We start from the raw sequence: 12,644 nt of genomic DNA, 5'->3' as shown, positions 1-12,644 counted from the left end.
CTTCATACTGGTTGTAAAAAGCCAGGAGCTTGCAACATCCCATGCCCCCCCCCCCTTTTGTTGGTGGACCTTCTTCTTGGCTATGGGCTGGGGCATTTCGCGACTAGTTAGCCCCCCATTGTTCATTTGTTTCTAGAGCTTCTTGTGAATTGAAGGTGAGGCAACTAAGACTCCCCCCTTACACCTTTTTAGAGCTCATATTTGGAGGATCTACTAGGACTGTTTGGGTGACCCTGGTGGTTGCTTTTTGGTGGTTTTTGCATAAATATAGCATGATTAGTCATAATGTTTCACTAATTATTTAGACAATCCAAAAACATGCTCATGCTTTTTTTTTTGCTTCCTGATAGAACATTTAAGGGTTAGAGAACATCCCACAGTGTTCTTATGACTATTCTATGTATAAAGATCATAAACATGTAAAGCTAAGGCACAAATTTGCATAAAAAATAATGAAACAAATATCCTATTTTTTATTGTTTTCCAAATTATTTAGTTTGAAAGCCATGATAAATCTTTCTTACTTTGCTTATGCCATTGCAGATCAAGTACTAAAAATCTCAGAAAAAAACCTATAGTTAACGCATATCTGTTCATTATATAATCATGTATAGACTAAGTAAGAAGATAGGCTCAGGAGGCTACGTGGCTAAGGGGTAGTGTTTGTGGACCCTGCAGCAGCCGGCGCTCCTGTTGTGGACTTTACATGGTATTAGAGCAAGCCACCTGTGGAGTTTGGTGGCAACTTTCACGCAATTGATGCATGGTAGCTGCTATACTCTCTGGTGGATCTCGGACTGTCTATCACGGGGAGTGTCATGATTTTGTGGCAGGATTTCCATGTCAATGGCATCAAGTGTGACTTTGTTGTTGCTTGCACTAGTAGTACACTACCTATGTGGCATGGACTTTGAGGCACTTTGGGGCACCTTTGGCTTGCTGACCCGTGTGTAATTTGTCATGCATCATTGTGGTTAAGTGGGCTGGCTTTGGTCAGTCCACATTTCATTGTGGTTAAGTGGGCTGGTGCTTTGGTCAGTCCACATTTCAAGGTGCTTAGCCCACAAGAGGGGGGAGGGGGTGGATATGGGCTAACACCAATGTGTACCCCTTGTTTGCTTGGTCGGTAATGGTTGCGCTTGATGACATATGTCATTTGGGGGAGTAATCCCATAAGCAATTGTGTATGTATGGGAACCTTAGATATATGAGGCATTGAACCCTACAGAGCTTATCCCCTCTCAGGATCTTTAAATGGTGCTAGAGTATGGTCAGGGTTTGGGGACTCTACACTTGGTGCTCTTAGTGTGGACACGTGGTGCACCATCATCTTAGTTGCCCCTAAATCTGCTCAATCGTTGGCTCATTTTATCTTCAAAGTCCATTCATACTTCTCCACTAAAGCGTGGGAAATTCTAACTGTCCCCATTTCCTTTCAAAGGTCATTCCATTGGTTACTTAGTGCATTACCAATCAATCAAGCAAAGGTTTCCCATATATTTGAAAAAAAATCATAGATATTACTCCCCTCAAACACGTGGCATTTTATTTGTCATCTTTTAATGTAATTATTTTTTCATGTGCATAAACTCATCTTTTATTTTTTCAATATCGTAGCTTCTCTTCAATTATTTGAACAAAGAAAATATTATAGGCTTCCAAATCACACGCGCACACACACACACACACACACACACACACACACACACACACACACACATCAAGTAATTTAACTCCTCTATGCTTGTGTAAGAGATCAAGTAATTTATAGGATACATGCATTTATGGGCTAGTATGGATATGCCTACGTATAATGGTGGAATGGAATGACTAAATAGAATGTATAATGGTGGCATAGCAATGACAGTATCGAATGTAGCAATAGCATACCACAGACTCCTTCGTTTTGTCTCCTTTTGCCTCTATTCCCTATAGTCCCTGCCCGCTTTGGTCACCTTTCTGGCACCTTTCTCCTCTATTCTTGCCTCAACTCGGTGTTGCTCCAGCTCGCTCTATAGCTTGAGTTTTAGAGCAGCATTTTGGCAACTTCCATAGGCGCGATTGCTAGTTGGTCGTTTTTAGTGCTCGAGGTCCTTTGTTTACTATGGAGAAGAAGATTCGAGCAAGAGAAACACAATATGGAGAAGAGGCACCCATGTTTGTGGAGCTCAAAGCCTCTTCTTGGCTATGGGCTGGCGCATTTCACGACTGGTTAGCCCCCCATTGTTCATTTGTTTCAAGAGCTTCTTGTGAATTGAAGGTGAGGCAACTAAGCCTCCCCCTTTTGCCTTTTTAGAGCTTATATTTTGGAGAATATGCTAGGACTATTTGGGTGACCCTGGTGGTTGCTTTTCGGTGGTTTTCACATAAATATAGCATGATTAGCCATAGTGTTTCACTAGTTATTTAGGCAATCCAAAAACATGCTCATGCATTTTGTTTTGGTTCCTGATAGAACATTTAAGGGTTAGAGAACATCCCACAGTGTTCTTATGACTATTCTATGTATAAAGATCATAAACATGTAAAGCCAAAGGCACAATTTTGCATTAAAAATAATGAAACAAATATCCTATCTTTTTCAATGTATTGTTTTCCAAATTATTCAGTTTGAAAGCCATGATAAATCTTTATTACTTTGCTTATGCCATTGTAGATATAGTACTAAAAAATCTCAAAAAACAACCTATAGTTTGTTTTTTTTTAACAACCTATAGTTAATGCATATCTGTTCATTGTCAAATCATCTATAAACTAACTAAGAAGATAGACTTGTCATAGAAATCCCATTATTCCAGTACTGCAATCATTTTGATTTGTAGTGCCACACAAGCTTATCAAAAAAATCTTAAAAGCAAGATTCTAAACCATATATAATTGAAACGAATCTATATTATAACCACTAACGTGATATTGAAACAACCATGCAGCCCTTCCATATATAAATAACCAGATTCACTCAAAGTATGCACATAGGTTACCATTTCTTTAATTCACAACCGTGGTAGACATAGTCTTTTAATTATTGCACATCATCTATCGAAAGTAAAAAGGCTTTGCCACATACTACGTTCTCAAATAAATAATCTCTTTGGTTTATATGGTTACCAAATTGAGGCAAACAAGTCTTTATTACTTTGCTTATGCTAGCATAGATCTAGTACACATAAAAATCTTAGAAAACAACCTCATATGTTATAGTTAGCACATATTTGATAATGTATAAGCACACAGTACAATAGTCATGCATTACCGAATTGGGTCTACTTTATAGGTGACGGTAGGTAGATTTATTCAAAGCATGCACACATAGGTAACCATTTCATGAGCTTCACAATCAAATACATGCAGTCTTTTAGTCGTGGCTCATCATCAATTAAAAAAAAAAGGCTTTGCATCATATAACATTCCAAAACCATATGCTCATTTCAGAATGAAAGCCTTTTCAACATAACCTACATTCTCATGGTACATATACTCCCTTAACAATCTCATAATGATGATGTCCTTTAGTAGCTCCTCTAGATTCATTCATTTAAAAGTTTCCTTTCCAGGCATCCAATCCATAGCGCGCTCCTAGTTAAACCTTAGGCTAAGATTACCACTCCAACCCTCTAGTTGGTTTACGTATTTGGTGCCAGCTATTGGATATGGGCCTTTCCAGGCATCCAATCCATAGCGCGCTCCGAGTTAAACCTTAGGCTAAGATTACCTCTCCAACCCTCTAGTTGGTTTATGTATTTGGTGCCAGCTATTGGATATGGGCTAACCACTTGGTGTACCCCCTTGTGTGGCTTAGTTGGTAATGGTTGAGAGAGGCCCTAAGGCGCTTGCTGACATGTGTCATTTGGGGGAGTAATCCCATAAGCAATTGTGTGTATATGGGAACCTCGGATATATGAGGCATTGAACTCCTCCAGAGCTCATCCCCTCCCAAATCTTTTGATGGCTCAGGAGGCTACGTGGCTAAGGGATAGTGTTTGGGGACCCTGTAGTAGCCGGCGCTCTTGTTGTGGACTTTACATGGTATTAGAGCAAGCTACCTGTGGAGTTTGGTGGTGACTTTCACGCAATTGATGCATGGTAGATAATATACTCTCTGGTGGATCTTGGACTGCTGCATGTCGAGGGGAGTGTCATGATTTTGTGGCAGGAATTCCATGTCAATGGCGTCAAGTGTGACTTTGTTGTTGCTTGCACTAGTAGTACACTGCCTATGTGGCATGGAATTTGAGGCACTTTGGGGCACCTTTGGCTTGCTGACCCGTGTGTAATTTGTCATGCATCATTGTGGTTAAGTGGGCTGGTCTTTGCTTTGGTCAGTCCACATTTCAAGGTGCTTAACCCACAAGAGGGGGGAGGGGGTGGATATGGGCTAACACCAATGTGTACCCCTTGTTTGCTTGGTTGGTAATGGTTGCGCTTGTTGGTTTGCTGACAGATGTCATTTGGGGGAGTAATCCCATAAGCAATTGTGTATGTATGGGAACCTTAGATATATGAGGCATTGAACCCTACAGAGCTTATCCCCTCTCGGGATCTTTTAATGGTGCTGGAGTATGGTCGGGGTTTGGGGACTCTACACTTGGCGCTCCTAGTGTGGAGACATGGTGCACCATCATCTTAATTGCCCCTAAATCTACTCAACCATTGGCTCATGTTATCTTCAAAGTCCATTCACACTTCTCCACTAAAGCGTGGGTAATTCCATTTGTCCCCATTTCCTTTCAAAGGTCATTCCATTAGTTACTTAGTACATTACCAATCAATTATCAAGCAAAGCCTTTCCTATATATTTGAAAACAAATCGTAGATATTACTCCCCTCAAACACGTGGCATTTCATTTGTCATCTTTTAATGTAATTATTTTTTTGTGTGCATAAATCTCATCTTTTATTTTTTCAATATCGTAACTTCTCTTCAATTATAAAATATTATAAGCTTCCAAATGAGGCACACACACACACACACATGTATACTTCCCCAACTATGAATTATTCTTTTATGTACCCCCCGTGAAATCTTCTCTTTACACTTTGTTTTTAACCACCCTACACATCAAGCCCACTAATCGTCCCATACCTCCTCTATTCCCTTCTCAACCCATGCACTCAGTCACTCCTTACTCCACTTGTGACTTAAACTTCACTTGTGACTATTTTTAAAAAAATTATCTAAGAATCCATATGGTTGTCTATATTCCTAGGTAAATGGTGGCAGGTAAGTGGGCCCCGACCTCGGAACCTGGACTGCTGCCTGAGGATTTGACATCTCTTTTCAATATTATATTTGTCAAACTCAATACTTAAAATTCTTTATTTTGATCAAAATTTTTGCAAACTCTAGTTGCATTTTTCAACTAAGATGTCTCAAACATTTTTTCCTTATATGTTTCCCTTTTTTGACTTTTTATCCAATTGATGGAATTAATTGTATGGCTTAATTTTTTATGGGACATTTTAATCTAAACACACACTTTGATTTCCCAACTAGCGGGCTAGTGCCATACAATTAATTCACATCCATTGAATAATTCTTTAACATGGATAATCCCTAGTCATTTTTTGATCCGCCTTATTTCTTACTAACTTTTATATCTATTTTGTAAAAGTAGATAATGCATTTACTATTGGCATTATTTTTGCATTTTGACACTTATCATATAGATTCACTTTTATTCACTTATTATCAATAGGTGGGGAATAAGTTCCACATGGTGGGCTTACTTCCCACCATGTGGTCTTATCCTCTAAGTTGGTTGTGGGACACACACACACACACAAAATAAATTTGATTAGTAAATGTATCACACACACACAAACACTTTTTTCTTCACACACACACACACACACACACATGTATGAATTATTCTTTTATGTACCCCCTGTGAAATCTTCCCTTTACACTTTCTTTTTAACCACCCCACATACCAAGCCCACTAATCGTCCCATACCTCCTCTAAACCCTTCTCAACCCATGCACTCATTCGCTCCTTACTCCACTTGTGGCTTTTTTTTAAAAAATTATCTAAGAATCCATATGGTTGTCTATATTCCTAGGTAAAGCGATAACAAGTCGGGGAAAATAGGCATTACCTGTCTACCCAAACGTAACTATGATGTTCTAACACCTAGTTTGTTTGGATGGTGGCAGGTAAGTGGACCCCGACCTTGGAACCTGGACTACCTAAGGATTCAACATCTTTTTTCAATATTATGTTTGGCAAACTCAAAAACTAAAAACATATTAAAAATCGACCAACTCTTTCTCTCTTTCTCTCTCTCTCTCTCTCTCTCTCTCTCATATCTTGTGAGTATCTCTATAGATTAGATAGATAGTTGTGGTTTCGTATCATTTGAGAGGTTACCAAAAGTGAAATGGTTTCTCCATACGAAAACAATCAAAAGAGTAGAATGGCTTGAGGTAAGGTGTTATTAATAAGTCAAAAAGTGTGACAAAGGACTACCACAACATAATTTCAACTGAATACACATGGAAATGGAAAAAGTTGACAAAAATCAAGAGATATGGGCTAGCTGACATATCATCTTTTTTTAACTAACTAATAGCAAAAAATATTGTAGAAAGTTGTGATGCAGTGATAAGAACTCAGAAAGTGCATACTTTACGTTCTTACCCACCTCAATATGTAATATTTTAACACATTGTTGTTTGGATGGTGGCGAGTTAGTACTTGCCACTTGATTTATGGAAAAGGATTCATAATGGTTGGCACAATGTACAATCTAATACTTTTTTACATTAATGTATGCCAAGACATAAAACATTAAATTTTTTTTAAGTATACACTTCTCTTGAATCTACTTCAAAAAATTCTCACACGTGGCATCGATAGCCATGCAATGGTTCATTCTTTATTTAGACATGAATGGGTCCACTATGTTTAATACACACATGCACACGCACACGCATACAGATACATGTGCGTGCTCGCACACATGCATGCACATACATGCATGCATAGTCATGTGTACACATGTGCATGTGGTTCAAGCATGTGCATGCACACACATACACATGCATGTGTGCACGCACATGCACTCACGAGAACAAAAACTAAGGGACATTTTTGGCTTATTCAAACCTTGATTGAGGTAGATCCATTATCATATAGAGGTGTATTAATCATACATGGATCCAATGGTGCCGTCGAGGGGGGGGGGTACTTGTCCAAGATTTGATTGATGTGTCTGTAGAGTTGTTATCATTAAGAAGTGTATGTAAAGCTATTGTATGTTCATCACATGATGCTAACATTTCGCAAAGTAAAGTAAAAATCAATCCTTCTCACAAAATTACTTAGTCTAAGTGCACTCACGTACAACATTACACCATGCACTTTCTAGATATTTCTCAATGTTATCATATGTGTGATTTTCTTCCAAAGAGTCTCACTTCATAAACCCCCCTACATTTGCACAAGAAGGTTTAAGCAATTCACTTATTTTCTCTCATATGTGCTACTTAAAGTAATTCTTTTTATGTAATTTGTACAACACACTAAGCGCTTATTTAAGTTCCAGAAGTATATTTAGAACCAACAATAGGTACTGATAAAACATTTCAACAAAGAAGGTGTATGAGGTGAATAAATAACCCCCAATCTTCTAGAAAACAGACTTGAGGAGGTATAGGATGCATGAGTTGATGATCTCGTGACCCGTTAAACATGAGAAAACCAAGTTTTTTATCTATGCATTTTTCCATGTGCAGTTACAAATGTTGAATGCTTCCTTTCACTTTATGCATACATGTGAATTCAATGAACCATATCATGAATGGTCATTTGACAATGAGTGAGAACTAAACTAACGCTTGCACATTATAAAGGTGTTTTCTTATGCTAGTTGTAATCATCTTTTTCTATAGGGTAAATCCATTTGGTTATTTATATAGCTTTGTATTACATATGTTAATTCATTTAATACTTCTTAGCTTTTGAAATTCCTAATTGCTATCCTCTTGTCTACTCATTTGGTTTCTCCTCTTTGTTTAAAACACTATAGGAAATCATTGCTTATTAAGGGTGCTAATGAATAAAGTAGACCCATTTTTAAAGAAGCAAGATCATCTTCCTTCCTAAGGATCACTTAACCTTACATCTCCATAGTCGTGCAAAATCTGCTATTGTGAGATTCATTTTTTATGAAGTGGTAGTAGCACACGCGAATCAAAACCAACCAACAAAGGCAAACCACATATTTCAAAGCAACTCTTATTTTATCTTGACTAGCTAATAGATTTTATTGAAGGACCCCTTGAATAATTTAATGTTGATTGATTGGAGCCTACACATGAGCCCTTGACATGATAAAAATGATGATTCTCATAAAATATCTTCCCTTTCCAAGTGGTGCATCTTGTTACACTTGTAAAATAGTCATTTGTATGCTTTTAGTGGCTTCTTGTGGAAATAGTTAAGAGAAAGATGGGGTAAAGATTGGAACAACTTTAGACAAGTGTATGGTGTGAGACTTGGGTTTTGTATCCCTTTAATTTGTTAAAGTGCATGTGTATGCGGGCACAAAAACACACATATTCACATTTATGCAACCCCTTTTGTGCAATACAAGTGAGTGTGTGTGTGTGTGCAGGTGCATGTGTGTCCATACGACTGTGTGTGTGTGTGTGTACACGTGTGTTTCTCCTCTGCATTTAAGTACGAAGTTCTATTTGGTAGGTGTAAGGCATGGGTGAAGGGGATGAATGATGTGCAAAAAGTGAACCTAAAGGAGGAGATGTGAAGGGGAAAGATGTATGCACGTCATGGTATCTTGTATTGCATTACTTTGAGAGCAAATGTGGTGCAAGAGAGAGTGTTTTCCACGTAATTCTTTGGATTGTTTCTTGGCTCTCGTCATTGTTTTGTTTTTTGTCTTTCTACAGAAGTGTTTTTCAAATTCAACAAGATGCTGGTGGGGGAGAGAGGTGGACATGGTGGAGTGAAGGAAGAAGGCACAACAAGTTGCCTTTTAAAAAGAAAGGACATTGTTGGAGGGAAGGGTTCCTTGAAGCACTTGGCCGCACTTGCTTACTACGGCATCACGGCTCATCTCCTTGGGCCCACCCCTTCTCCAAACCCTTGTGCTCTAAAGAAGGGGTGGACATGGTGGAGTGAAGGCTATTCTCAAGAAGGCATACTGCAAGTTTCCTTTTAAAAAGAAAGGATGCTCTTCCTCGAAATACGTGGGGCCCTACTTGCTTACACGGCATCATGGCTCAGGCCGTTGGGCCCACGGCATCGCGGGACCCTTGTTCTTTCCTTACTTTTGGGGCAAGTGCCGTTCAGGTTGCATGCATGGCCAGTGGAAACAAAAGGACTACTCGGGAGAGAGAGGAAGGGGATGTGTGTAGGTGGAAGGGCATGTGTGTGGTGGTGGTGGGAGGGAGGGACGGCAAAGCTTAATTACGGTAATTTGATAATAACAACATCGAGATTAAATCTTAATTAAGAATGGAGGTGCCTATATGGAGGGAGGAGGGTCATTTTTGTGTTGTCTCTCTCCACCGTCTTGTTTTTCCTTCTCCTTCTTCTTCTGCAGAGCAAGCGGCGTAGCAGGAGGAGGAGGAGGAGCAGGAGCAGGAAGATTTTCGCCATCGCCATAGCCTCTCAGGTTCGATTTGTCTCTCCCCCCCAGGTATCCCTCCCATCCCTTCCCTTTTCCCCCTCCTTTTGTCTCGATTTCTGAGGATTTCTGAGGGATATCTGGGACAATCCGGGACGGAAAAGGCCGGGCGGGCTAATAAAGGAATTTGGTCCAGTGGGTGGGAGATCACGGGCTCAAAGACGAGATTTTTTGAGATGAGTCTCTGAACGCCGCTGAACGAGCGGGGCGTCATGGGAACATGGCCGAAAAGAAGGCGGTTTCCTGAGGGAGAGCGAGAGTTGGTGGACGTGGTACTTGAGAAACAACGTGACCTTAAAGCGGAGAATCTCTGAAGCACGGCGGTGAAAGAGAGCGAGGATTTTGTTTTAGAAAGAGAGGAAAGGCGAATCTCAGAAGCAGGCTAAAGAAAGGAAGGTTTCAACGACAATCCAGAGCTTGGGGCAAGGGAAGGCCGTACCTGGAAAGAAGCGGTGTTAAGGGGAAGGCTGGTTAAGCGAGGGCGAGGGTATCATTTCCTCGTTTACCTGAGACGGTTTCGGTTCAAAATACAAACGATACCCGCTTGGTTGATTTGGGCAGGGTTTCTGGTTACTGGTCTTGTATCTAAATCGGCCATGTTCTGCTGTTTTTGCATACCCTATCTATATTTTCCATGCTCCGTAACGTACGTTCGCCAGTTTTCTCTTACGACTTTACGTTATGTGTCTTCCCTTTCTTCTATCCATCTCCTTTAGGTCTTCCATGCTTTGACTCTCCGTACCATGCTCTTTTTCGATTTTCTCATCCCTTCCCTCTTTCATCACGTTGACCTATTCTTTAGGAATTTCATAGTTCACAGCCTGGTTTTGAAGGAGACAAAACAAATAATGTGAATGTTTAACAAGGAGCGTGGCCAACAAGTCAAAGCATGAAAGATGACTTCAAGTTTGCAGATTGCTTTTCCGTTGGTTTTCCCAATATTTTCCCTTGAAGTCCCCTTCTGTTTTCTGAGGAACACTTTTCCAAACGAAGTGAATACTTCACTCTCTTGTCGGCCTTTGTAGACAAGGGAAATTTGAAAAGTTTGAATCTCAATCATGCATATGTCTCTATAATGTTTGATTTTGCGAAAGTGTATATTGTTCAAAATTGCATGTCATGCCCATTCTTGCATATTTTAATTGCAAGGTGCTCTTTTTGTTCAGACTTTGATTTTGCGTACTTGTCTTCGGTTTTGAACACACGTATTTGTTTTGGGATACTGCTCAGTGGAGTTTCTACCTTTTGCAATATTACTAGATTTATAGCATTTTCTTTGGGGTGCCTCGTGTCATGATTCATTCTTTAAATTTTCATAGTGATCTTTAAAAACTGTACTCTTTCCTTACAGGGGTCCTTTCTGTGGATTTAAGGTCGTGTGCTATTGTTTGCACAGAGAGTGGGACTTAAGCTTGCTGCTATTGTACAAGGAACTGCCATACAGGAAGCAGCAAGCATTTTCTTTCTGGGACACTCAGAATGGAACAGGAAAGCTGGAAGATGGAGAAGGATGAAACAGGCTGCCAGCCCCCCGAGGGACCCATCTTGTGTTCTAACAACTGCGGCTTCTTTGGTAGTGCGGCAACCATGAATCTTTGCTCGCAGTGCTATCGAGATGTTGTACTAAAGCAAGCCAAGGCTGCAAAGGCTGCAGCTGCCATGTCTGCAGTTCATTCTGAAGTGGCTGTGCCAGGGATAGGCAGGCAACTACAGCCAGAGGTTGCTGCTCCTGATGCAGGGACGTCTAGTCAGTCCGTGGAAACCGAAGGTTCTGGTGCAGCTTTATCATCTGAGCAGGTTCCCAAGCAGCCGAATAGGTGCTTTTCATGCAAGAAGCGTGTGGGCTTGACAGGATTCAAGTGTCGGTGTGGCAACCAGTTCTGCTCTCTTCATCGGTATCATGACAAACATAATTGCTCTTTTGATTACAGAGCTGCTGCACGGGAGGCCATAGCAAAGGCCAACCCAGTTGTCAAAGCAGACAAGATCGATAAAATATAGGCCTCAGGACTGAATAGAATTTATCCTCCTAATATTTTACCTGGCAGGTGTGTCCCAGTGTAGAACACAGCGTTATATGCTATACGTGTGTGACTGGTCAGTATTGCATGGCATTTGCTTTTTCCACTTTGTAATTGTATAGCGCAAATTTGAATCGATTCAAAGCTTACTTTTAAGCATCTGTTCACATACTCCAGAGTTGGAACTTTTTAAAATCCAGTTGTGGTTGACTATATTCTTTCCGAAATGAGAGGCAGTATCTGCCACCGTGTATGGAGAAGTGGAGTCATATCATGTGGTGGCACCACTGTGATTAAAGCTCTAAGAATGTGTTACTGATTTGCCTGAGGCGGGTATTTCAAAGCTATACATTGCTGATTTTGCTTCTCTTAAATGTAATGTAATGGGAAAGCTGAAAACACGGTGCATGGTTGTGTTCTGTAATTAAATACTGTGGATGCTCTAGTCTGTGTGACCTCAATGGTGAAGCTGAGTTGCTCTCTTATCTGGACTTTGAGAGTTACAATAAGGATCACTTTTTTCGTTGAACGTAAGGTCTCATCTACAGATGCAGCTCTCTGTATGAAAGGGTTGGGTGTTGCATTTATGAGCCTGTCCTCCCAAGTGGCAGAGGTCAGGAGTACTTTATGGGTGTTGCATTTATGATCTTGTCCTCTCCTTGAAAGTGGCAGAGGTTGTTCGTGAGTACTTTATAGAAACTTTCTTTGCCCCTGCTTTTGGAATCCACACTCAGTAGAGATGTGCTATTAATAGGATTTTCTGACTTATTCATATGCTGATGATGCCTAGGCTTTTCTTTGATTCAGCTGTAACTTGATGTTTTATTTTCAGGAATTTGATGAATGAGACATCTAATATTTTCACCATCCTCCTTAAGGAGTTGCAAGGGGTATATTTGTGTGTGTAGTTTTTTATTGTAGTTCTTTTAATCAAGTAGAAGGTGGGTGTGAATCTGTTGTTTTTGTCAAGCATGC

General features: G+C 40.1%; 1 protein-coding gene across 4 annotated transcripts; it reads left to right on the top strand.

Annotated features, from left to right (window-relative positions):
• The first annotated feature begins 9,509 nt into the window (after positions 1 to 9,509).
• On the top strand, positions 9,510 to 12,086 carry LOC147879558 (zinc finger A20 and AN1 domain-containing stress-associated protein 8-like). 4 transcript variants are annotated; one of them, XM_087371567.1, is made up of 2 exons: positions 9,510 to 9,660; positions 11,045 to 12,085. In XM_087371567.1, exon 2 carries the CDS (start codon positions 11,128 to 11,130, stop codon positions 11,647 to 11,649), a length of 522 nt encoding a protein of 173 aa, XP_087227693.1. In that variant the 5' UTR covers positions 9,510 to 9,660; positions 11,045 to 11,127; the 3' UTR covers positions 11,650 to 12,085. The 4 variants fall into 4 exon arrangements, with proteins under 4 accessions (XP_087227693.1, XP_087227696.1, XP_087227694.1 ...); XM_087371570.1 differs by having other exon boundaries at positions 9,520 to 9,636; positions 11,045 to 12,086; XM_087371568.1 differs by having other exon boundaries at positions 9,520 to 9,660; positions 11,000 to 12,086.
• The last annotated feature ends 558 nt before the right edge of the window (positions 12,087 to 12,644 follow it).

Source organism: Dipteris shenzhenensis, chromosome 33, assembly GCF_047967505.1.
Source record: "Dipteris shenzhenensis isolate YYH24624 ecotype China chromosome 33, Dip_SZ_1.0, whole genome shotgun sequence".
In the NCBI taxonomy this organism is placed as follows: Eukaryota; Viridiplantae; Streptophyta; class Polypodiopsida; order Gleicheniales; family Dipteridaceae; genus Dipteris; species Dipteris shenzhenensis.
The sequence above is the reverse complement of the archived record's forward strand: the minus strand, read 5'-3'. Positions and strand labels throughout refer to the sequence as shown.

What these genes read in the sequence shown, in the direction of transcription:
- LOC147879558 (XM_087371570.1), top strand. Translation starts at nt 11,128, where the DNA reads ATGGAACAGGAAAGCTGGAAGATGGAGAAGGATGAAACAGGCTGCCAG.